The sequence below is a fragment of the Caretta caretta genome, chromosome 2, assembly GCF_965140235.1.
Source record: "Caretta caretta isolate rCarCar2 chromosome 2, rCarCar1.hap1, whole genome shotgun sequence".
Taxonomy (NCBI): domain Eukaryota; kingdom Metazoa; phylum Chordata; order Testudines; family Cheloniidae; genus Caretta; species Caretta caretta.
In genome coordinates, this window is record NC_134207.1 from 140,703,503 (window position 1) to 140,729,621 (window position 26,119).

A 26,119-nucleotide genomic window follows, 5' to 3' on the forward strand; every position below is an offset into this window, starting at 1 on the left:
TTTCAAAAGTCAGTAAAATCGGTCTTGTGTACTTAATTCACTGAAAATAATTTGTCTCCAATGGCAAGAAAAGAGCAGATGGGTATTTTAAATGAACCCGTAATCTAGTCATAATATGCCACTAAATGGATACATTTTTATTTAAAGGTTTTGAACTTTTGTCAAAATTGTGCTTAGGGCAGGTTTCAAGCAGGACTAAATCCAGAGCTGTGAATGGCAGACCTTGTTACAAAATATATTATAGAAACATCACTGCTGCACATAAAATTATGAATTGACATACATTTCAATTTTAAGATTTGGTTAGTAGGTAAAGGTCTGTTTTTTACAAGAGCATCAACCTGGCATTCAATTGAGTGTGAGCCAATGCATCCGATGAAGTGAGCTGTAGCTCAGGAAAGCTTATGCTCAAATAAATTTGTTAGTCTCTAATGTGCCACTAGTACTCTTTTTCTTTTTACGAATACAGACCAGCACGGCTGCTACTCTGAAACCTGTTATTTAGATGTCTAACTTTCTAATTAGTTGTTGTAATCAAGTAATGAGATGTCTAAATGCTTTAATCCACAACTGCAGTAAATTGTGAGTGCCAAATTATGCTTTCTGGGTTGGAGCCTGTTGCTGAATAACTGCTCCTGTATAAGTGGATGGATATGTTGGTAAGAGGTGGTATACAATATCCTTAGACAAATAGACATGTGTAAACATTTTGAAAATCTTCTCTGTTATATGTGCAACATCCGTTAGACTTCATTTGTGAAGTGTTTTCTAATAAGCCTCTTATTATGGGAATGGTGTTTTCACTGGCTCTTAAGTAGCATATTGGGGCCAAAGTCTTTATTTTGAATAGAGTGAATTATTTTCTTTCTCAAGGAGAATTTGAATGGTGAGATCACTCTCCTGCTTTCCTTTCACTTAGAAGAGTTTGCTCTTTCTCTGTGCAAAATAAATACAATATAGGACAGACTTAACTTCATCATTGTCAGGGGAAAGAGGATATCAGCAGAAATACTCTTTGTTTTTCATCATAACTTATTTCTCCTCTTGCATTAATCTCCCCAATGTCTAATGTTAAATCCAACAACTACCTGGCAGACCTGGTTGACATCTCCTCCCGCTCCATAGTTATATATATATATATATATATATATATATATATATATATATATATATATATATATTCAAGGTATTCAGCAAACAAGAAGAAATAATGGTGGGCCAAATGCAGGTCTTGTGTAAGTAGGTTCATCACTACTTCAGTCACTAGAGTTACACAAGATCTGAATTTGGTCCAGCTAAACTTTCTAGCAAAAGGTTTGAAATTAAGTTTCTAGCAACACATTCAAGCAATATTAAAATAAACCATTTTGTTTTCTAAAAACCAAAACACTAGTTACTGCTTTAGACTAGGGAAAGCATAGCTGAGATAAAGAGTGTTAGGCTTTCACATATCTGACCTCGGTAGTGAAAATGTTTTTGTTGCAAATCAATACAAATAAAATCTGGATCCTAACATTAAAAAAGTGAATGTTTATGTAGATGTATTCACCCAGGAAGCCCGCATCTTCAACAGTGAATTCTATAGTCCAGGTTGCAACTTGACTTATAACCCCCACTTGCACAGAACTTTCTTAAAAATGTTCCTTCTGAGCACTTTGTGACTTGTACGAAGAAGAAGGAGTTAGGTTCAGTCTGTTTGGTAATCAGACACAAATATATCTCCCCAGAATTTTTAGCATAAAAATAAAAAATCACTGAATTTAAAAGTTCAAACTTTATTTGTTGCTAATCCTCACTGATGAATAGTTGTAGTTTATGCTTTGAGGAAAAAAAAATCCCAACAGCCAAACAAAAATTTTGACTAATTTGGGCACATATGAAAAATAGGCAGTTAGATTTTCTGTTATATTAGCACAGAAGTCAGTTCTATTGTGTATATAGAGTAGTATAGCTTACACATTATAGAGCTGTAAAAACTGTGTAAAATTCTGCACTGCCACACCAGTGATTTTGTCTTTAGTTTTTGTTGTTGTTTTTGGCTAACTATAACCCCAACCATAAAAACCCAACAAAGACCCAAATAACTAAAGAGCTTGTTAGTTAAATATTAAGGCTACAAATGATAATACCTCAAACTCCTTTTGACTATAGATTACTCACATGAGTAAAGCTTTGTGGGGTGAGGACCTGAGTTAATATACAGTATTTGCAGTACAAGTGGGTTAATGTTGCTGTTAGAACCTTAAATTTGCAATGCAAAACTTCTCTGTGTTCGAGGCTCCCATTGTCTGGGTACACCGCAAGCAAGACAGGAGACACTTGTTATAGGTTTTAATCAGGCCGCAACTTTATTATATAGATGTCTGGGACTACCCGACAGATAAAGTGTACAGTGCATGCAAATCCATGCTTATTCAAATCAATTCTCTGGGGCTTCCACCAGCCCCCCCCCTTTGTTTAATCCATGCTTATTCAAATCAATTCTCCGGGGCTTCTACCAGCCCCCCCTTTGTTTCCATCCAGATCCCCCAGCCGACCCATGGCTTGGACCTTACTATCCACCACCCTCGTAAAAGGGTTCAGGAGGGCTATGAGAACGTGTGTGTGTGTGTGGGGGGGGGGGTGTTGGCTCCCTGCTGTACCAGTCAGAAGAGTCCCCAACCCCCTCCTCCATTCTGTTCCTTTATTCAGACCTCCTTTTAAGTCCTTTACCAGGCCATTTATCTGTTCACTGGCTGCCTTCCCTATGGAGTACCTGCACCGAACATCCGCAACAAGGAGGCGTCAGCAATTTGCTTGGCTGCCTCCCCCACAACCCCACCAGTTTCCCAGACATCTCCAAATTAATTTGCAATCCATTATGCAAACATTGATTGCAAAGGGAACACCACCCCAAATTTGCATCCTTTACTTTGCAATACTATAGATATTTTATATTCATTATGGGTCTTAATGCTAAAAAAAATGCGTACAGTCAGAAGACATTTAATAACTGATCATGTTCATGTGTGGCTTATATGTGTGCAGTCAGTTTGGAGCCTGCATACCCTCAAATCTTGTATGCTAAGTGGGAAACTTATGTATACTTTAACACTCCTTTCCCTATTCTGGACACGGATTCAAATTAGATCTACATTCTGCTCTTGGATGTATGTGTGACACCTGGTTTTTAATTGATGTGGTATCCAAGGGTAGCATTTGGTACATCAGGTCGGTATCTGTATGACTATCAGAACTGGAGTATCTCAGACACTGACCAAAGCTACAATGAAGAGTCTAATGATCAAAGATGAATTTGAGTTTCAAACCAATCAAGTATTCAGTTTTTTCTTTGCCCAGATAGCTTGATTAAATTTAGCCTCTTCAAAATTTAAAAATATCTTGCTCTGCTCCTTTGAATTAGATTATGCAATACTCTTTGAAATAACTTAAATTCATTTGAGTTGGGTTGAAAAGCTTGCCTTGGTGAATGAAAGCTCTTTCTGCTGAGCAGTAAAATAATTCACAGCAGCCTCATCTCTATTTTTAAATCCTGTCTTCAACCTTCTAATTTATAAAGTGTTAAAGAGGAAAGTATACCAAAGTTCCGTATTAGTACTGATTGCTTTTATCCTTTTTTTAAAATTAAAGGTGCCAAAATGTAAATCTCATTGCTCCCTGCAATTTACATATGGAAAACGCTGAAGGTCTTCCTCAGATCTTACAGAAAGAACAATCAGTTGCACACATACAAAATGGGAAATGACTGCATAGGAAGGAGCACTGCAGAAAGGGATCTGGGAGTCATAGTGGATCACAAGCTAAATATGAGTCAACTGTGTAACACTGTTTCAAAAAAAGCAAACATCATTCTGGGATCTATTAGCAGGAGTGTTGTAAGCAAGACACGAGAAGTAATTCTTCCACTCTACTCCATGCTGATATGGCTCTACTCCGTACTGTTGTGTCCAGTTCTGGGTGTCATATTTCAGGAAAGATGTGGAAAAATTGGAGACAGTCCAGAGGAGAGCAACAAAAATGATTAAAGGTCTAGAAAACATGACCTATGATGAAAGATTGAGGTCCCTTCCAGTTGTATGAGTCTATGATTCTAGAACAAAACTCAGCATTTTTTCAGGAGTAAAGACTAAGTAAAATAGTGCAAGGAGTTAAGGATTTATCCCATGAATATTTTATTATTCGGGTTTGCATATTCAGATAGAGGGAAATGGACTTGAAATGGCTGCTATATTTAATAGAAATTTGTTTTTCAAAAATAACTGTAGCATGTCTCATGAACATATCATAGAATCATAGGACTGGAAGGGACATCTAGAGGTCATCTAGTCCAGTCCCCGGCATGATGGCAGGACTAAGTATTATCTAGACCATCCCTGACAGGTGTTTGTCTAACCTGCTCTTAAAAATCTCCAATGATGGAGTTTCCACAACCTATCTAAGCAATTTATTCCAGTGCTTAATCACTCTGATGGTTAGGAAGTTTTTTCCTAATTTCCAACCTAAACCTTCCTTGCTGCAATTTAAGCCCATTGTTTCTTTTCCTATCCTCAGAGGTTAACGAGAAAATTTTTTTCTCCCTCCTCCTCGTAACATCCTTTTATGTACTTGAAAATTGTTATCATATCCCCTCTCTTCTCCAGACTAAACAAACCCAATTATTTCATCTTTCCTCATAGGTCATGTTTTCTTGACCTTTAATTAATTTTGTTGCTATCCTCTGGACTTTCTCCAATTTCTCCACATCTTTCCTGAAATGTGGTGCCTAGCACTGGACACAATACTCCAGTTGAGGTCATATCAGCATGGAGTTGAGCAGAAGAATTATTTCTAGTGTCTTGCTTACAACACTCCTGCTAATACACCCCAGAATGATGCTTGCTTTTTTTGTAATAGTATTATGCCGTTGGCTCATATTTAGCTTGTGATCCACTATGAGCCCCAGATCCTTTTCCACATTACTCCTTCCTAGGCAGTCATTTCCTATTTTGTATGTGTGGAACTGATTGTTCATTCCTAAGTGGAAAGCTTTGCATTTGTCCGTATTGAATTTCATCCTGTTTACTTCATACCATGTCTCCAGTTTGCCCAGATCATTTTGAATTTTAATCCTATCCTCCAAAGCACTTGCATCCCCTCCGACCTTGGTATCATCTGTAAACTTTATCTGTGTACTGTCTGTGCCACTATCTAAATCATTGATGAAGATATTGAGCAGAACTAGACCCAGAAGCATACCTGTGGGACCCTATTCAATATGCCCTTCCAGCTTGACTGTGAACCACTGATAACTACTCCTTGGGAATGATTTTCCAACCAGTTTTGCACCCACCTTATAGTAGCTCCATCTAGGTTGTATTTCCCTAGTCTGTTTATGAGAAGGTCATATGAGACAGTATCAAAAGCCTTACCAAAGTCAAGCTATACCACATCTACCACTTCGCCCCATCCAAAAGGCTTGTTACTCAGTCAAAGAAAACCATTAGGTTGGTTTAACATTATTTTTTCTTGACAAATCCATGGTGTTACTTATCACCTGATTATTTTCTAGGTGTTTGCAAATTGATTGCTTAATTATTTGCTCCATTATCTTTCTGGGTACTGAAGTTAAGCTGACTGGTCTATAATTCCCTGGGTTGTCCTTATTCAATAGATTGGCACTATATTTGCCCTTTTCCAGTCCTCTAGAATCTCTCCTATCTTCCATGACTTTTTGAAGATAATGGCTCAGCTATCTCCTCAGTCGGCTCCTTGTCTATTCTAGGATGGATATCATCAGGCCCTGGTGACTTGAAGACATCTAACTTGTCTAAGTAATTTTTACCTCGTTTTTTCCCTATTTTAGCCTCAGATTCTACATCAATTTCCCTGGCATTCACTATGTTAGCTGTCCAATTGCCATTAAACTTTTTGGTAAAAACTGAAACAAAAATGGCATTTAGCATTTCTGCCATTTCCACATTTTCTGTTATTGTTTTTGCCCACTCCTTGAATCGGGATGTTATGTCCTTGGTCATCTTCTTGCTTCTAATGTATTTATAGGATGCTTTCTTTTTATCCTTTATGTCTCTAGCTAGTTTGATCTCGTTTGTGCCTTGGCCTTTCTGATTTTATCCCTCCATGCTTGTGTTGTTTATTTATATTCATCCTTCATAATTTGACATAGTTTTTGTAGCACCCTTTCTTGAGTTTCAGATCATTGAAGATCTAGTTAAGCCAAGGTGGTTTCTTGCCATACTTTATATCTTTCCTACTCTGTGGGGTAGTTTGCTCCTGTGCCCTTAAAATGTCTTCTTGAAAAATTGCCCAATTTTAACTGTTTTTCCCCTAGACTTGCTTCCATCAGAATTTTACCTACCAACTCCCTGAGTTTGCTAAAGTTTGTCTTCATTTATAAATCCATTGTCTTTATTGTGCTGTTTTCCCTCCTACCATTCCTTAGAATCATGAACTCTATCACTTCATGATCACTTTTACCCAAGCTGCCTTCCACTTCAAATTCTCAACCAGTTCCTCTCTATTTGTCAAAATCAAATCTAGAACAGCCTCTCTCCTAGTAGCTTTCTCCACCTTCTGAAATAAAAAGTTGTCTCCAATACTGTATATGCCAAGAACTTGTTGGATAATCTGTGCCCTGCTGTGTTATTTTCCCAACAGATGTCAGGGTAGTTGAAGTCTCCCATCACCACCAAGTTCTGTGCTTTCGATGATTTTGTTAGTTATTTAAAAAAAGCCTCATCCACCTCTTCTTCCTGGTTAGGTGGTCTGCAATAGACCCCCTACCATAACATCACCCTTGTTTTTTACCCCTTTTATCCTTACCCAGAGACCTTTCAACAAGTCTGTCTCCTATTTCCATCTCAACCTCAGTCCAAGTGTATACATCTTTGATATATAAGGTGACACCCTCTCCGATTTTTCGCTGTCTGTCCTTCCTGAGCAAGCTGTACACTTCTATACTCATATTGCAGTCATGTGTATTATCCCATCAAGTCTCTGTTATGCCAAATATGTCATAGTTGTGTTTATTAACTAGTTCTTCCTGCTTATTCCTCATACTTCTTGCATTAGTATACAGACATCTAAGATACTAATTTGATTTCCCATCTATGTTCTCTCTTGTCTCTCGCTTATCCTTGCTATAACAGCCCATGCTCCCCTCAGGTTCTGACCCTTCTCCCACGTTTTTGACTTACCTGTGGGCTTTTGACTCCTGCCTCCATCAAATCTAATTTAAAACCCTCCTCAGTGAAGGCTGTCCCATTGCCCAAAAGCAATGTTAAATATAAAGTACATACAGTGTGTTCATCTGGGGATCAGGATTTGCTGTGCTGGAGCCAAGGAGGCACACAGGCTTTGGGAAGCTGACTGACCTGAACTTTTTCTCTTCCTGTGAAAGGGGAGGAAGGATTAATCAGCTAAAAAGTTACCCCAGGATAGTACCCTTCAAGTACTGTGTACAGTGCTGAGAAGAGGGGTGGGGCACATTGTGGCAGCTAAAAGAAGATGTGATGTCACCAAAAAGACAGCAGAGACCTGGGCTGAGGAGGAAGAGTGGATAACAGGTAACATATGAGGCAATGGAAGACTGGCCAAATCCCAGAGTGGAGTTGAGCTGCTTCTGCCTTTCCAACGACTTTCTTCCCCTGCTCCAGCAGCGGCATCTCACTGGCTTTGTCTACACTAGGAAACTGCGTGTAGATAGAACATACGTTACCTAAGCCCTTGGTTACACACCAACTTTGTACCACATTACCTGTGCTGATGTATTTAAAGTGGAATGACTCCCCTGGTGGGGATACAGCTATACAGGTGTAAAGGTGCCTTATACTGATATAGTTATCCCCAAACAGGAAGTGGGGGATTAAGCTATACCGTTAATATGCACCATACTGGTATATGTGCATACACACTCAGAACTGTACAAATATAACTCCTTCGGTAAAAAAATCACACCCCTTACTGACATAGTTATACTGGTACAAAACCTGTGTGTGGACCAGGCCAAATACATTTTAATTAACACATTGTTAATCACCATTTAGCACCTATTAAAGATGAAAAACAGTTGGATTTAAAAACTTGTGATATGGTCATGCTAAGAAAGGGTTGACTATGACAAATTAGCGTGTTTTAAACAACTGCTTTTATCTATGCCAGAGCTATGTCTACATTAGAAAGAAGGTGTATTTTTAACATATTAACTAATGTGTTAAAATCCCAATGTAGACATGCCCCTTGGCAAGCCTAGGGTAGGATAAAATAGATTTACAATATTAAATAGTTTACAAAAAAGGGGGAGCCAAGGTCTCTGCCTTGAACATCTTACAATATATATAGGCTGTAAGCAAATGGATAGACAGGATGCAATGAAAGGAAATGACTGAGGAAGGAGTGATATTCAGAATACATCTAGTTAATTCCTGCTCCCCTTCTTCTCTCTCTGCAAGGCCATCTATAGATAGCAAAACTTTCCAGTTACAGTCAGGAGTTGTTATTTCCATTGGAAAATCAACCCATGTTTGACAGGGTAGACCCAGTTATACATGAACATTGGGTGAGTTGCAAAGGCCAATTCCCTGCCCTCCTGGGGACAGATAATGGTATTCAGGCAGTTGGGTAGACAGTTCAGAGATGGCAGCTGGATCCAGTTCTGCTTGGCTTTGCTGTTAGGCTGTTCCACACACATCTATTGTGCAAGGAAACCAACTGTGTCAAAGCTTTCAAGGCAGGCTGCTTTGATGCAGTCTGCAAAAGCTCTCAGTGGTGGACTCTTTGCTTTAGCCATGTGGGTTCAGGATTCACAGCTAACTAGGCTGTGAGGTGTGCTTAGATACATGTCAGCCAAGTAGGAGAGAGGCTTGGCACACAGCAGGAGGTGCCTGAGATAAAATTCCATGAGTATCTTTTTTCTGCCTTCTGTTCAGCCAAGGAAAGGGCTTTTCTTCCTCCCCATGCTGGTACTGCGCCTCCTGGGGAAGTGCTCCCAAGCTCTCTTTCCCCAGCTTTTGCTGGTGCCACCAGTCCTTGAGTGGGGAAGGGTATCCAGGGATGCCCTCCTCCCACTGCTGCAGCTGGATGAGAAGAGGGGGCTCCTCCACTTGTGATTGGGGAGAAAAATGTTTCAGTGACATGGTCTCTACCTTTTAAAGCCTTAGATTTAGATTTGAAGCATTGTCACAATATGCCAGGATTCTCCTATTGCTCCTTCTGTTAACAGGCGCTGGAACTCTGCAAGGAGCAGCATGTTCACTGCTGCTGACTCACTGGGGCAATGTGGCTTATTTGACTCCACCCTGAATGTAAGAGAGGTGAGAGTACCTCCCTGACAGAAGGATTTAGGACAGTCAGATCTGGTCTGGTGGTACCCTAGGGATTAATGTTATGGTGGAGTTAAAACCAGACCCCTGCATGAGTGAAGTTTTGTCTCTCTGGTGAGTATGGAGCTCGGTGGAGATTCCAGCAGACATCAGTAGTACCCCCTTATGGAGAGAAAGTTCTTATGTGAAATGTCTAGTGTATATATAAACAAGGCAAAGGAGCGTAAAGAATATCACTGACTGTCTCAGTCATTAGTAAATGTCAGCATGTTGTTGTGGGTGAGGTAATATCTTTTATTGGACCAACTTCTGCATGTGAGAGAGACAGCTTTTTGAGCTACACAGAGCTCTTCTTCAGCAACAGAAGTTGGTCCAATAAAAGATATTACCTTAGCCATCCTGTCTCTCTAATATCCTGGGACCGACATGGCTACAACTGCATTGTATATAGCATTTTGTGGTGATATTTATCTGACCTTACTTTTAACCAGCAAGAATGTGCTAGAAGATAAGAGAATAAGGAAATATTAACATGGAGTAAGGGGGAAAAATCAATGGGGATGTTGTGAAGGCCAAGATTATAACAGGGTTCAAAAAAGAACTAGCTAAGTTCTTGGAGGATAGATCCACCAATGGCTATCAGCCAGGATGGGCAGGGATGCAACCCCATGCTCTGAAGTGTCCCTGGCCTCTGTTTGACCAGAAGTTGGGAATGGGGAACAGGAGATAGATCACTTGATGATTACCCTGTTCTGTTCATTCCCTCTGAAGCACCTGGCATAGACCACTGTCAGGATATGGGATACTGGGCTAGGTCGAACATTGGTCTGACCCAGTATGGTCATTCTTATGTTTCTTATGGGATTATGCACATGGTTAAGTGCTCTGCAGGATTGAGGCCCAGGTTTCTGCTTCCTATGTGCCTCTTTAGAAAGAGTCAGTGGATATACTCCCATTGACTTCATTGGGCATTGAATCAATTATGGGCCTCTTTCTCCACTGCTATGCACTGTGGATATTACTTACACCTGTTCAGAGTGGCAAGTGAGTGTCAGAAGTGACTGGGATGCTTTGGTATTAGTTTACACTCACTTTGCAGAGATGTTAATAACTATACAAGGTGCCGGGCAGTGGAGAATTAGAAACTTTGTGTATAATGAAAACGTGCTGATAAAATCTTCATAAGCAGAGGCCATGGAAAAATGGAGTTCAGTAACTGTGCAGGTGCATATTCTCTGAAAGAAATACAGTATTTCATTTGCTGTTTAAAAAAAAATCAAAGGGATGTTTAAAGAAAGAAGTTATTTTTAGATGACAGAAAAATAATATTCATGTTTCACATTTTCATTTTTCTGGCTCTCATGCTGACAATGAGTTAGTTACCTGCTTGTTATATATGGAATATTTCAGTCAGGTCATTTGTTCTTGAAATAGTTACCCAAATGACTTACATTAATCAGTATGTACAAAAAATATGCAATTTTATGTATGAAATATCTACAGGAAAATTAAGCATATAAATAAAACTAAAAAAATTAATCCTGTAGTTATTGATTCATATTTACTGGAGGTCGCTTTCAGATCTCAGAATACTGCAAAAAAGATTTAGCATGAACCATTTCTCTACAAACTGTAGGGTTTTTTTTCATTTTATTTATAACTGTTTTGTCTACTTCCTTTATTTTTATATTTAAGTAACTCAAATGATATGGTTTGCTTTTGATAGTCTATCTTTAAATACCAAAATATGAGAGTAGTAGTCTTTCTTTTGATGTAATCTTTATGGCTATTCCAAGAAATTTTCATTTTATTGTAATTTTTCATTTGCTTTTTGTAATTTTTTAATCTTAGCACAAGGTATCTCTTTCTAAGAAATTATCTAGTGAGTGTTTGTACCTCTAGCCTTGTTACCTGTGGATAAGATTTGTAATGCTTTTATATTTTGTTAAGTAACTAACACAGTTCTAGCTATCTCTCTACATATATGAATATGTAGGCCATACATATATTAATAAAACTAATTATATATTCCATCCTTGCAAAACTGTCATGAACGTTTACCAGCTGAGGCACAAAATCTACTTCTATGCCCTGTACCATAATGACAACGGAGGAAAAAAGATAATTGACTAGCCTGTAAAAATGATTTGTTCTGGGTGAACAGAATTTTGCATGGCTGTTACACTTCATGTGAGTTGTCAAAGGAGCACCTTTGGTATATTTGTAGATAGAGTATAGCCTGGCCACTCCATTCAAGTATCAGAGGGGTAGCCGTGTTGGTCTGTATCCACAAAAAGAATGAGGTGTCCGGTGGCACCTTAAAGATGAACCGATTTATTTGGGCATAAGCTTTCGTGGGTAAAAAACCCACTTCTTCAGATGCATGGAGTGAAAATTACAGATACAGGCACATGAAGAAAAGGGAGTTACCTTACAAGTGGGGAACCAATGTTGAAGGCCAATTTAGTCAGGGTGGATGTGGTCCACTCCCAATAATTGATGACGAGGTGTCAATACCAAGAGAGGGAAAATTGCTTTTGTAGTGAGCCAGCCACTCCCAGTAACCCCATCAATTCGGGCTTGAATAGTGCCTGGGAGTGGCTGGCTCACTAGAAAAGCAAGTTCCCCTCTCCTAGTTTTGACACCTCCTCATCAATTACTGGGAGTGGACTACATCCACCCTGACTAAACTGGTCTTCAATATTGGTTCTCCACTCGTAAGGTAACTCCCTTCTCTTCATGTGACAATATATATTTATGCTTGTATCTGTAATTTTCACTCCATGCATCTGAAGAAGTGGGTTTTTTACCCATGAAAACTTATGCCCAAATAAATCTGTTAGTCTTTAAGGTGTCACCGGACCACTCCATTCAAGCTACACTGGAGATCCAAAAAGGAGTTAGTTCCCTCTATGTAATTGCCTGTGGATGGCAGTCCAATCTGTAGCACAAACTTGTTCTCTATTATTTATTTGATTTACTTTTTAATAAAAAATAGTAGCTAAATCACAAACACACTGACCATTTGTCAGCCTTAACCCTCAGAAACTTCAGGATTGCTGTGGAGACAGTTTATTTTTAAAGGAAATTTGAAAGGTAACTTCTTAGTGGGGCAATGTTTAGTTGCTCTCTGTTGTCACCGGAAGTACTAATTATTAAACATTTGTTTTTTGTAGGAGTTCTCTGGAATCTATCCTCGTGTGATGCACTGAAAATGCCAATCATCCAGGATGCCCTTGCAGTGTTGACTAATGCAGTGATCATCCCTCACTCGGGATGGGACAACTCGCCCCTCCAGGATGATCACAAAATACAGCTCCATTCATCACAGGTGCTGCGCAATGCCACTGGGTGCCTAAGGTCAGTCAGCTGAATCATGCTATTTTTATCTTGAATTTTCATTCCCAACATCCCAAATATTTTAAACTTGGTTTGCATTTCAGCAGGGAAGATGACTTTTCATATGGTAGTCCTTAAATCTTGAAATGAATTCCATAGAGAAGCTTTAAGCCATTCAAGAGCAATCTGTACACATTTTTTAAAATAGTTTTAACCGATCCCCTGCACCAGAGCATGTTGCAGATGTTTTTCTACTACTTGTAGATTGTCTCATTCCCCAGTTGCTTAAATGGTGTCAATATGTTCTCATTATCACTCCAACTTAATTAGTGTACAAAGTAACACAGACGCTTACAGAAAGGAATATTTGGATGCCTTCTGGGTTCCAAATGCCATTAAATGTAATGTGATTGTATAAAGCAGCTGGGGTTTTTTATGCAAGAAAGAGTGATGAAAAAAGATGTGTAAAAATAAACCAGCCCATTTAATATTATGGAACCGAAATACACAAACTGTTCCATAACAGGTATCTGCAACCCTTGAATATCTGTTGTTAATTTGTGAAGTTGATGTAGGGAAAAGGGTAGCAAGATCACGAACTGTTTCTTCCATGACAAATTTATATCAAGGGATTAAGTCAGAAACTCCTGAGTTCTAGTGTTGTTTCTTGCACTGACTTGTTTACTTTGGGCAGGTTCCACAACCTCTGTGTATCAATTTCTCCCTCTCTGTATAATTGAGATAATATTTATCTACCTCACAGAGTTATTCTGAAGATTAGTTAGTTAATGTTTGTGAATCACTCTGCAGAAATAATGTGCTATATAAATACTATGTATTATTGGTATTATTGTAATTGTAACTGTCCGTGTAGCTCCAAATGTTGGTATATGGTTAGACTTGCAATTAGGTGGGGTGTTTTGCTAGTTGCTCCATTACCTATCTGTCATGATCGATGAGGTGAGTTGCTTGGTTGGTTTCCGGTGAGTTATCTCATCCTTGGAAATAGCATCAGAAGTTCTGTGGAAAAATAATACAGTGTTTGCTTGACTAATGTTATGATGCTATTACAAGAACAACTGGTAATACTTCATAAATGTCTGCTGATATTGAACTTAAAACTGCAGCATGTAATGGCTACGTGAGGTGTCATAAATAAAAAGGGAAGGGTAAAACCTTCAAAATCCCTCCTGGCCAGAGGAAAAACCCTTTCACCTGTAAAGGGTTAAGAAGCTAGGATAACCTCACTGGCACCTGGCCAAAATGACCAATGAGGAGACAAGATACTTTCAAAAGCTGGGCGGAGCGAGAAACAAAACCTCTCTCTCTCTGTCTGTGTGATGCTTTTGCCAGGGACAGAACAGGAATGGAGTCTTAGAACTTAGTAAGTGATCTAGCTAGAGATGCGTTAGATTATGATTTCTTTAAATGGCTGAGAAAATAAGCTGTGCTGGAGGGAAGGGATATTCCTGTTTTTGTGTCTTTTTGTAACTTTAGGTTTTGCCTAGAGGATTCTCTATGTTCTGATTCTAATTGCCCTGTAAGGTATTTACCATCCTGATTTTACAGAGGTGATTCTTTTTACTTTTTCTTCTATTGAAATTCTTCTTTTAAGAAACTGAATGCTTTTTCATTGTTCTTAAGATCCAAAGGTTTGGGTCTGTGTTCACCTATGCAAATTGGTGAGGATTTTTATTAAACCTTCCTCAGAAAGGGGGGGGTAACATTTGGGAGGATTTTTTGGGGGGAAGACGTTTCCAAATGGACTCTTTCCTAATAATAATAATACCGATTAGATGTTTGGTGGTGGCAGCGAAAGTCGAAGGGCAAAAGGTAAAATAGTTTGTACCTTGGGGAAGTTTTAACCTAAGCTGGTAAAAATAAGCTTAGGATGTTTTCATGCAGGTCCCCACATCTCTACCCTAAAGTTCAGAGTGGGGAAGGAATCTTGACAGGAGGTATTTTGGAATGCCTTAAGTATGTTAGGTATTTGCACTCTTCTGATTTTGAAAGGAGTTTGATGATATATCTTGGACTTGTGTTCATGTTTCGAGGCACTAGAGAGTAGAATCTCATGGAAATGTGTGATTTCCTACTACTGTGAAAGAAGTACCCATGATATCCCTGCCACGTTATCTGGAAAGAGTTGGAGTGATTGTGGGTACCAGTTGTGATGTATCTGCTTCTATTCTAGTAGCAGCCTTGATGGTATCTCTGCTCTTTGTTCCCTCTCTAAATTCACCTTTTCCTGCTTCACTTTTTATCAGTTAGTGCAGGGGTGGGCAAACTTTTTGGCCCAAGGGCCACATCTGGGTTGGGAAATTGCATGCAGGGCCATGACTGTAGGGCTGGGGCAGGGTGTTGGGGTGCAGGAGGGAGTGCTTGGTGTGGGAGGGGGTGCGGTGTGCAGGAAGGTGCTCAGAGCAAGGGGTTGGGGCACAGGAGGGGTGCAGGGTATATGAGGGGGCTCAGGGCAGGGGGGTGGGGTGAAGGATGGGTGGTTACAGCAGGAGGCTCAGGTTGGGGGTGAAGAAAGGGTGTGGCAGGGGGCTCAGGACAGGGGGTTGGGGTGCAGGGTGCAGAAGGGGTTCAGGGTGTGGGCTCCGGCCCGGCGTCGCTTACCTTGAGTGTCTCCGGGGTGGCAGTGGCACGTAGTAGGGCTAAGGCAGGCTCCCTGCCTGCCCTGGCCCTGCACTGCTCCCGGAAGCAGCCTGCACCACGTCCCCGTGGCCCCTGGGAGAGTGGGGGGGCAGAGGGCTCCACACGCTGCCCTCGCACCTCCCCCGAAGCTCCCTTTGGCTGCGGTTCCCCATTCCCAGCCAATGGGAGCAGTGGGGGGCGGTGCCTGCAGGAGAGGGCAGTGCACGGAGCCCTCTGCCCCCCCTCCCTCAGGGGCTGCAGGGATGTGGTGCCGGCTGCTTCCGTGAGCGGTACGGGGCCAGGGCAGGCAGGAACCCTGACTTAGCCCCTCGGCGCCATGGTGCTGGCAAATCCCGCGGGCTGGATACAATCCTGATGGGCTGGGTATAGCCCATGGGCCGTAGTTTGTCCACCCCTGAGTTAGTGGGATATGTAAGTGCAGACAAATTCACAGAGCTCTGTAACCAGAGCTGATCCAGAGAATAGAAGGGTGTGCTGTCTTCCAAGTGCTAAGATACGGGATGTAGCCCTGAGGTTGAAAAGGATCCTAAAGGGAGCAGGAAAGAATCCCCTAATTATCCTTCATGTGGGAACAAATGATACCGGTAGATTCTCGCTGGAACATATCAAGGGAGACTATGCTAGGCTGGGGAAGACGCTTAAGGAAATCGAGGCTTAGGTGATCTTTAGTAGGATTCTGCCTGTTCCTAGAGAAGGGCAACAAAGGTGTGACAAGATTATGACTATCAACAGATGGCTTAGGCAGTGGTGCTATAAGGAGGGCTTTGGGATGTATGGCCACGGGGAGGCATTCATGGACAGAGGACAGTTCTCTTGGGATGGACTTCATCTGAGTAAGGAAGGAAATAGAATTCTAGGATGGAGGCTGGCAAAACTGATTAAGGAGCTTTAAACGAGGAATTTGGGGGAGATGGTTGGGAGATGTCCAGATAATCTCCACGCTGGATTTTAGCATTGAGACGGAAGAAAACGAAGTAAGAAAGGATACAGCCGTGGGTAGGAGAATGGACATAAGGAGGAAAGGTAGTGTAGATACCAGTCTAATAGGTGATACTGGCGGTAGAATGTCTGTGCCCAATCGGGTAAAGAATGTGAACGAAGCCAATCAGCAAAAATTAAGATGTTTGGACACCAATGCAAGGAGCCTAGGTAACAAAATGGAGGAACTAGAGCTACTGGTGCAGGAAGTGAAACCAGATATTATAGGGATAACAGAAACATGGTGGAATAGTAGTCATGACTGGACTACCGGTATTGAAGGGTATGTGCTGTTTAGGAAATACAGAAATAAAGGTAAAGGTGGTGGAGTAATATTGTATATCAATGATGAGGTAGAATGTAAAGAAATAAGAAGCGATGGAATGGATAAGACAGAGTCCGTCTGGGCAAAAATCACCTGGGGAAGAAAACTACTAGAGCCTCCCCTGTAATAGTGCTTGGGGTGTGCTATAGACCACCGGGATCTAATTTGGATATGGATAGAGCCCTCTTTAATGTTTTTAATGAAGTAAATACTAATGGGAATTGTGTGATCATGGGAGACTTTAACTTCCCAGATATAGACCGGAGGACAAGTGCTAGTAATAATAATAGGGCTCAGATTTTCCTAGATGCAATAGCTGATGGATTCCTTCATCAAGTAGTTGCTGAACCGACTAGAGAGGATGCCATTTTAGATTTGGTATTGGTGAGTAGTGAGGACCTCATAGAAGAAATGGTTGTAGGGGACAATCTTGGTTCAAGTGATCATGAGCTAATTCAGTTCAAACTGAACGGAAGGATAAACAAAAATAAATCTGCAACTTGGGTTTTTGATTTCAAAAGGGCTGACTTTCAAAAATTAAGGAAATTCGTTAGGGAAGTGGATTGGACTGAAGAATTTATGGATCTAAAGGCAGAGGAGGCCTGGGATTACTTTAAATCAAAGCTGCAGAAGCTATCGGAAGCCTGCATCCCAAGAAAGGGGAAAAAATTCACAGGCAGGAGTTGTAGACCAAGCTGGATGAGCAAGCATCTCAGAGAGGTGATTAAGAAAAAGCAGAAAACATACAGGGAGTGGAAGATGGGAGGGATCAACAAGGAAAGCTACCTTATTGAGGTCAGAACATGTAGGGATAAAGTGAGACAGACTAAAAGTCAAGTAGATTTGGACCTTGCAAAGGGAATTAAAACCAACAGTAAAAGGTTCTATAGCCATATAAATAAGAAGAAAACAAAGAAAGAAGAAGTGGGACCGCTAAACACTGAGGGTGGAGTGGAGGTTAAGGATAATCTAGGCATGGCCCAATATCTAAACAAATACTTTGCCTCAGTCTTTAATAAGGCTAATGAGGATCTTAGGGATAATGGTAGCATGACAAATGGGAATGAGGCTATGGAGGTAAATATTACCATATCTGAGGTAGAAGCAAAACTCGAACAGTTTAATGGGACTAAATCAGGGGGACCAGATAATCTTCATCCGAGAATATTAAAGGAGCTGGCATATGAAATTGCAAGCCCATTAGCAAGAATTTTTAATGAATCTGTAAACTCAGGGGTTGTAATGTGTGATTGGAGAATTGCTAGCATGGTTCCTGTTTTTAAGAAAGGAACAAAAAGTGATCCAGGTAACTACAGGCCTGTTAGTTTGACATCTGTAGTATGCAAGGTCTTGGAAAAAACTTTGAAGGAGAAAGTAGTTAAGGACATTGAGGTCAATGGTAAACGGGACAAAATACAACATGGTTTTACAAAAGGTAGATCATGCCAAACCAACCTGATCTCCTTCTTTGAGAAAGTAACAGATTTTTTAGACAAAGGAAACGCAGTGGATCTAATTTACCTAGATTTCAGTAAGGCGTTTGATACCGTGCCACATGGGGAATTATTAGTTAAATTGGAAAAGATGGGGATCAATATGAAAATTGAAAGGTGGATAAGGAATTGGTTAACAGGGAGACTACAGCGGGTCATACTGAAAGGTGAACTGTCAGGCTGGAGGGAGGTTACCAGTGGAGTTCCTCAGGGATCAGTTTTGGGACCAATCTTATTTAATCTTTTTATTGCTGACCTCGGCACAAAAAGTGGGAGTGTGCTAATAAAGTTTGTGGATGATACAAAGCTGGGAGGTGTTGCCAATTTAGAGAGAGACCGGGATATCATACAGGAAGATCTGGATGGCCTTGTAAACTGGAGTAATAGTAATAGGATGAAATTTAATAGTGAGAAGTGTAAGGTCATGCATTTAGAGATTAATAACAAGAATTTTAGTTATAAGCTGGGGATGCATCAATGAGAAGTAACGGAGGAGGAGAAGGAGCTTGGAATATTGGTTGACCACAGGATGACTATGAGCAGCCAATGTAATATGGCTGTGAAAAAAGCTAATGCGGTCTTGGGGTGCATCGGGCGAGGTATTTCCAGTAGGATAAGGAGGTTTTAGTACCATTATACAAGGCACTGGTGAGACCTCACCTGGAATACTGTGTGCAGTTCTGGTCTCCCATGTTTAAGAAGGATGAATTCAAACTGGAACAGGTACAGAGAAGGGCTACTAGGATGATCTGAGGAATGGAAAACCTGTCTTATGAAAGGAGACACAAGGAGCTTGGCTTGTTTAGCCTAACCAAAAGAAGGTTGAGGGGAGATGTGATTGCTCTCTATAAATATATCAGAGGGATAAATACCGGAGAGGGAGAGGAATAATTTAAGCTTAGTACCAATGTGGACACAAGAATAAATGGATACAAACGGGTCATCGGGAAGTTTAGACTTGAAATTAGACAAAGGTTTCTAACCATCAGAGGAGTGAAGTTTTGGAATAGCCTTCCAAAGGAAGCTGTGGGGGCAAAAGACCTATCTGGCTTTAAGATTAAACTCGATAAGTTTATGGAGGAGATGGTATGATGGGATAAATGATTTTGGCAATTAATTGATCTTTAACTCTTCATGGTAAATATGCCCAGTGGCCTGTGATGGGATGTTAGATGGAGTGGGATCTGAGTTACTACAGAGAATTCTTTCCTGGGTATCTGGCTGGTGAATCTTGCCCATATTCTCAGGGTTCAGCTGATCGCCATATTTGGGGTCGGGAAGGAATTTTCCTCCAGGGCAGATTGGAAGAGGCCCTGGAGGTTTTTCGCCTTCCTCTGTAGCATGGGGCACGGGTCACTTGCTGGAGGATTCTCTGCTTCTTGAAGTCTTTAAACCATGATTTGAGGACTTCAATAGCTCAGACATAGGTGAGAGGATTATCGCAGGAGTGGGTGGGTGAGATTTTGTGGCCTGCATTGTGCAGGAGGTCAGACTAGATGATCATAATGGTCCCTTCTGACCTTAATAACTGTGAATCTATGAATACCGCCTTCTCAGATAAACTGTGCAGATATTAATCTAGAGGCACAGAACATTCAGAGGGCATTAAACTCTTTATGCTTCAGACCAGCAAGAAATTTCCATTTTACCTTTCACAAGTTGCTGTTGTAAACCTGTCACACTGAGGAACGTTGAGCATCATGTAATGTGAAGGGCAGAAATGTCCTACTAACCACTTAATGTATCTTGGAATGATGTCCTCTGAGCTATTTTTGTGTCTTAGGTGATAGGGTCCTATTGGGCATTTAAAAATATATGTATATTTTAAAAATAAAATCATCTGTACCTTGTAAGTTTATCTATGAAAGGGCTGCCCATTTCCTGCTTTCCATTAATCTCTCTGTCTCTGTGTTTTGTGAGATTGTAGAATGAGAGAAGCAGCATAATGTCTTTGAGAAAAAGTCTACAATGCTTTGAGCCTTCGAGGACCTGACAGCATACCGCATCCAATGCCTAGTTTAAACAATTTGTTATACTGTATTTTAAGTGCTCCCACTCAACGTTAAACGTTATGATTACTTTTTCTTATTTATGACTAGATGCATGTACCCTCTGGTGCACATTTGTGATAACCTGTGGGTCTCACAAAGAAAGGCAGATAATATTTAAGGCAAGGTGATATAATCGCTTCCAGGTTGAGCCTGTTTATGCATATCCATTTGGTTTCAAATATGTACCCTTATGGAAAGCACATTATCTTTTTCTTTGAGACTTTCACTTTCTTATTAGAGACAAGACTTCCTCTTCTGCCCTCTCATCTTCAGTTTTGCTTCTTTTCCTTAACTAGGACTCTTTTAATTCTCTTGTGAGGGAGCAGTGTTGGCAGCTAGCACCAGTAGTTATGAAGCACATACGATTTTCACGGATATATCTTAGAAAAATATTTTCTGAATCCGTTTTCTTCTTTAAAATGTGCGTTTGAATGTTTCCAAATGTATAATACTGATGGACCTTTGAGCACAAACAGGCTGAGATATGCAAAGTTTAATGCTTTTTTAAAGCTATAGCTTCAGTGTTTACTTGCTTATATGATATTTTTGGAGTTGGGAGGTTTAAATAAAGAGAGATGTGAGAGAAGCTGTAGTGCAGCAGCTGCCTGGACATTCTGCTGATGGTTACCCTACAATGACTTATAGTATCATCGCTAGATCTTTGCTTTGTATTCTAAAGTTGTATGGGCTTACTCCGACAACGCTCTCTCTCACAGGTGTAGTCCAGTTGAAGCCAGTGTGTCTATTCATGTGAATGAGGGCTGCAGAATCAAGCCTTATTTTGAGTTGTTGAGTTTATGTCTTGCTGAGTGGAGAGTTGTTTATTAAGTGTAGTGCTTACGTTTTTGTGACATGAAAAAAGCCAGTCATTTTGTAACCACACTAGTGCTATTAGTTTCACATAACTTGGGTATTTTGAAATTATTTAGAACATTAAACGCTGGAAGAACAAAATAGCACCCATTATTCCTCATTCCAATATAAATATTCGTCTTTCATAACATTTTGAGGTATCGCATATGACATATTAAATGGTAACTCCCGATTAACTTGTCTCTCCAGTATGGTGCCAGGAACTTAGCACATGTAGCTCTGTGAAATGTAGCCAGTTTCAGTTCTTGTGTGTTTCAACTAAGACTGATGATTTCTGTTCACATGTTTTTAAAATCCAGGATCTTTGTTTTATCATTTCTGGTTCATTTGAATCCATTTTAGAGAAGATGAACATCAAAATGAAAACTATGAGTTTTGTTAACTTTCAGATGTTGTGTATGGCTCATAATGGGTCATTTGAACCTTAAAGCCCTAATATGTGACTTTAACATGTCACGTTGTCATATATGTAACTATCGTGGTTGTTTATTTACAAAACCAAAACAAATCTAAAAACATCTGCAATCTTGAAAAAAATCACATTTATCCAGAGACCACAACATTTTTCAGTTTGTGTTTTGAGAAAAGGCTTTTGGTGCCAAAATTGTTTCACATGAAACTTGTCAAGTTTTCATTCATGACTGAGAACAAAATTAACAATTTCATGTGGTTGTGTTGCAAGACTGTATAACGGTTCTAATTAACAGTACTGGTTACACTTTGTAGATGCTTATGTTGCTGTATACCCTTCTTTCTTTTATGTATCATTTGATTTTCTATCATACATAGAGGTTTCTTTCCTGAAAATGTACACGGTATTAAAGCATCAGTTTCTTTACAAACTTAATCAAGGACTTAAAACTTAAGAGGAGATAGTAGTTCAGGTACTTATCATATATAGGTCCCTATATATTCTGTGGCTGTCAAAATTGCCCCAGTAATGTCTTTCAGAATCTAATCTTTCAATCAAAAAATAAAATAAAGTAAAATAAAATAAAATAAAATAAAATAAAATAAAAAGGCTCTAGCCTCCACATTAGCAAAGAAAGGAACGTTTGAAAAATGTGAGCTAAACACAAACTGATCCAGTGGTTTCTGGCTGGATTTACAGATGGCCTAAAGAAATAGCTCTCAATGAGCTATTAACTGTACAGTATAATGGTGAGAGTTTAAATGTCCATATTCTTAACTGTTTCACTGAAGGTGATTGCAGCTGAAACATTCAGCGAACGTGAATATCCCAAAATAATAATCTTCCTCCAATGTCAGACGCTCCAATTGCTTTCTACCTTCAGGAACTTCCATGATGCAGTATAGAATTTCAATATGAAAATCTGCTGCAGACTGACAATGAAAAATGTGAGGACAGCATAAAATAAATAACAACAATTGTACTATTCATCTTCATATTTCTCTCCCAAAGAAATTTCAGTTTTTAATGTAAATGAAGGGGGTACAGACTTTGTAGTCTGCCACACCAGAGTGCCACAGAAACCAGGGGTTTGCCACAGGTCTTCTTTGTTGCAGATTGCATGGGCCCTTGATCATACATGACCCATAAAAGAAAGACAACTGTTGAGTCTCTGATCATGGTTTAAGAATACCTGTTTAGCTGAAAAAGTGTTCCCAAGTTTGCTGACAAGCACAAGCTCTGCAAGCTTGTGTGACTGTATAAAATGGAGCCAGCTATCTACATGGAGTGAAAGTAGCCTTTTCTACTGGTCATCTATGACTGTCCCATTTGCAAAGAAAGAGTCAAAGTTTCTCTTCAGCACAATGACAATATGTTGCAATTACTCTCATGGGGATGATGTTGGACTTTGTGAGCAAGTTCAGTGCTTTACTTGATTTACAAGAGCAGGGGTGGCCAGCCTGAGAAGGAGCCAGAATTTACCAATGTGCATTCCCAAAGAACCACAGTAATATGTCAGCAGCCCCCTATCAGCTCTCCCGCCACCCACTCCCAGCGCCTCCTGCCCACCAGCAGCCCCGCAGCCCCCTCCCTCCCCACACCTCCCGATCAGCTGTTTTGTGGCATTCAGGAGGCTCTGGAGGGGAGGGGAAGGAGTGAGGACATGGCAGGCTCAGGGGAGGGGGCGGGAAGGGGTGGAGTGGGGACCGGGCCTGTGGCAGAATCAGGGGTTGAGCAGTGAGCACCCCCGGCACATTGGAAAGTTGGCGCCTGTAGCTCCAGACCCAGAGTCGGTGCCTAAACAAGGAGCCGCATATTAACTTCTGAAGAGCTGCATGTGGCTCCGGAGCCACAGGTTGGCCACCCCTGTACTAGAACATGGAAGGTTCTTCTCAGGGTAATTGATATTCTGTCTGTGAGGGAAGGATGTCAAAGGGTCCACAGTCCAAAGGTTTTTGGGCTCTCAATGTACGCTTCAGAGCTGGGGCAAAATGGGCCAATGGGAAAAACTCCCATTGACTTCAGTAGGACCAGGACTTCTGCCCAGGTTCTTGGATCAGCTGTGAATCATCTGTCTCTCCACCAGGAGTTGGTAGAAGGGAGAGGGGGTTTACTCCAGTCACTGCCATGGGTTGTGTGGATCCAACAGACAAGAGAGCAAGAAGGAGCCAGATTAAAGAGCTGCAGAGTACAGAGTCAGAATATTCATTTACATGGGCAGCTCTGCAAATCCCCTCCAAGGATTTCTTCTCTTTAGTCTGCTGCAGTGGTAACTTGCCCATGGGCTAGGCTGGCCTGCTGTGTGGCTTGAGAGACTGCCACAACCGTTAGCTGCTTAAGTAATTTAAATCCAGACATTAGTCACATCAGCAGCTTTACTGCTAATGCTACAGTTAAAGTCTATAATCATATTTAGCAAAGTTGCGTGTCAGTGAAAAACACAGGGAATTCCTTGTTGCGAACTCAAATTGTGCTAGCGAACTTGAGGTACTGTTGAGAATGTTTGATTTCCCCATCCCTCATACTTTATATAATTGATTCAAGGGGGAAAGTCACTTTTCAGAAACAAACCTTTTATTGTATATAAATATGAGAAAGGGTTTATCTTAGAGCCAAGTCAGTATTTCCAGATAAGTGGTATTCAAGGATAAATGTCGATATGTGTGTGATCTTTTAATTTTCATGCAGAAAATACTAAAACTTTATCAATGCAGGGATTTTTCGTGTTTCCATAGCTTGTGAGGACTATACTCCCCATACTTGGTTTGTCATGGAAATTGCTACTTACAAGAACTGCCACAATATTGAGGGTTGGACTAGTTTTGCTATGTAAAGTTGGTATCTATTTTCACTCCTGATGTCACAGCCAATGTTCATAATAAGGCACATTGTATGGATTTTCTCTTTTTTCATGATCTTTTGACATGTCCCTCAGTTTTTTTCTGCGTTTGCATTTATTTATGTCATTTTGAAACTCAACGGAATAATGAGTAGGCGGATCTGATCTATTGTACAATGTAGATGAATTTATTAGCCTGTAATCTGTCACTCTCTTAAGCCGAAATTTCTACTGTCAGTAGGATAGCTAAAAAACCCTCATTTTAGTACCTTCACCTTTGTAAAGAACTGTGTTATTTGAGATCAACTTTGAAGCAACAATATTTTGCTTATGTCTTATTGCTCATTTATTATGTGTAAAGGTAGCTTCATTTTATTAATTTTTCATTAATAATGTTATAACTATCAGGCCCTAACTTTCCTCATTTTGACGGGGAAGGTCACGTTGAATTTTACATACTTTAAGGACCTCTCTATCCTGGTGTAACCACTGAGTTTTTAAAAAGCTTAAATTGTATTAGAACCCCGTTTGGCCACAACCAAGCAAAGTTTGTAAACTCCCATGTTAAATTAGTTTTACGCTCATTGGGCAAATGAGACTAACACAATATGTAAGACCTCTCTTCAGTCTGAGGCTAGGCAAGTCACAGTTCAAGTTTTACCCTGTTCTTATCCAGTTTTTCCTGGGATCTTACCAATGTTCTTCATCAAACTGAGGGATAAAACCACCTTGCAGCTTGGAGCCACATTTATACATCATAAAAGAGCAGTAAATGTACACATTATTTTTAAGTTAACTTTTAAATAGGGTGACCATATTTCCCAAAGGGAAAATGGGACACTGCACAGGGCTTGCCTGAGTCCCCTCCTCGCAGAGCTGACCTGAGTTGCTTGCCCAAGCCCCCAGTCTATGCAGAGATGGCCTGACCTGCTCACCCAAGCTCTCCTCCCCACAAATGGGGCTGGCCCAAGCAGCTCACCCGAGCCCACTTCCATGAGTGGGGCTGGCCTTAGGACCTCCCTCCTCCCATGCGCGGGGCTGGCCTGAGCTGCCTGGCATCACTGCTCACCTGAGCCCTGCCATGTGGGACAAGTGGTGCTTCTTCACTTTCCCCCCCGGAACACTCCACTAGGGGGGCATGCCCCAGTTTTTTGGAAAAACTGGGCATTTGTCCCATTTGCTCTTGCCATCTGATCATCAGTTGGTAAGAGCAAACGGAACAAATGCCCAGTTTCACCAAAAAAATTGGGATGCTCGGAATACAGCTTAAAAAGGGGACTATCCTGGCCAAAAGTGGATGTATGGTCACGCTACTTTTAAATATATTAGCTGAAAAGTTCTTGATAATTTTCATATTGCCACATTTTTAAAAAGCTGCTTTTATTTAACATAATGGTGCTTCTTTCTGAAGTATCAAACCTGAAGTTTCCCCAATATTTAATGTCACTAGTAAGGCATTAATCGGGTAAGATTGTTGCGGTGATAGTTATTAGGAAGGACCATAGGGAGAAATTTCAGTTTTATAAAATACAAGTGTCCAAACTCTCATATGCAAGTGCCTAAAGTTAAGCACGTTAAGTATGGCAAAGTATCTAAATAAAATGCCCTGCTTTTCAGAGGTGTTGAATATCTGCAAAATCCCATTGACTCAGCAGCTCTGAAGATAAGTTAACTTTCTTAAAAAAATTTTTGTTGCCTAAATCTGGATATATCAGATTGGGATTGACCCTCTTGGAAAGGAGGTGATGAAAGGGGTTATGATAGAGGTCTATAAAATCATGAATGGTGTGGAGAAATTGAATAAGGAAGTGTTATTTACCCCATCACATAA

At 40.5% G+C, this 26,119-nt stretch overlaps 1 protein-coding gene across 10 annotated transcripts in view; it reads left to right on the forward strand.

The window, feature by feature from the left end:
* Nucleotides 1-26,119, forward strand: part of CTNND2 (catenin delta 2) — a 1,183,649-nt gene that overhangs the window by 972,077 nt on the left and 185,453 nt on the right. For all 10 annotated transcript variants that reach the window (XM_048839596.2, XM_048839594.2, XM_048839597.2 and 7 more), the window contains one exon: nucleotides 12,494-12,677. In XM_048839596.2, the coding sequence (XP_048695553.2) occupies nucleotides 12,494-12,677 (184 nt within the window). The remainder of the gene's footprint in view (nucleotides 1-12,493; nucleotides 12,678-26,119) is intronic.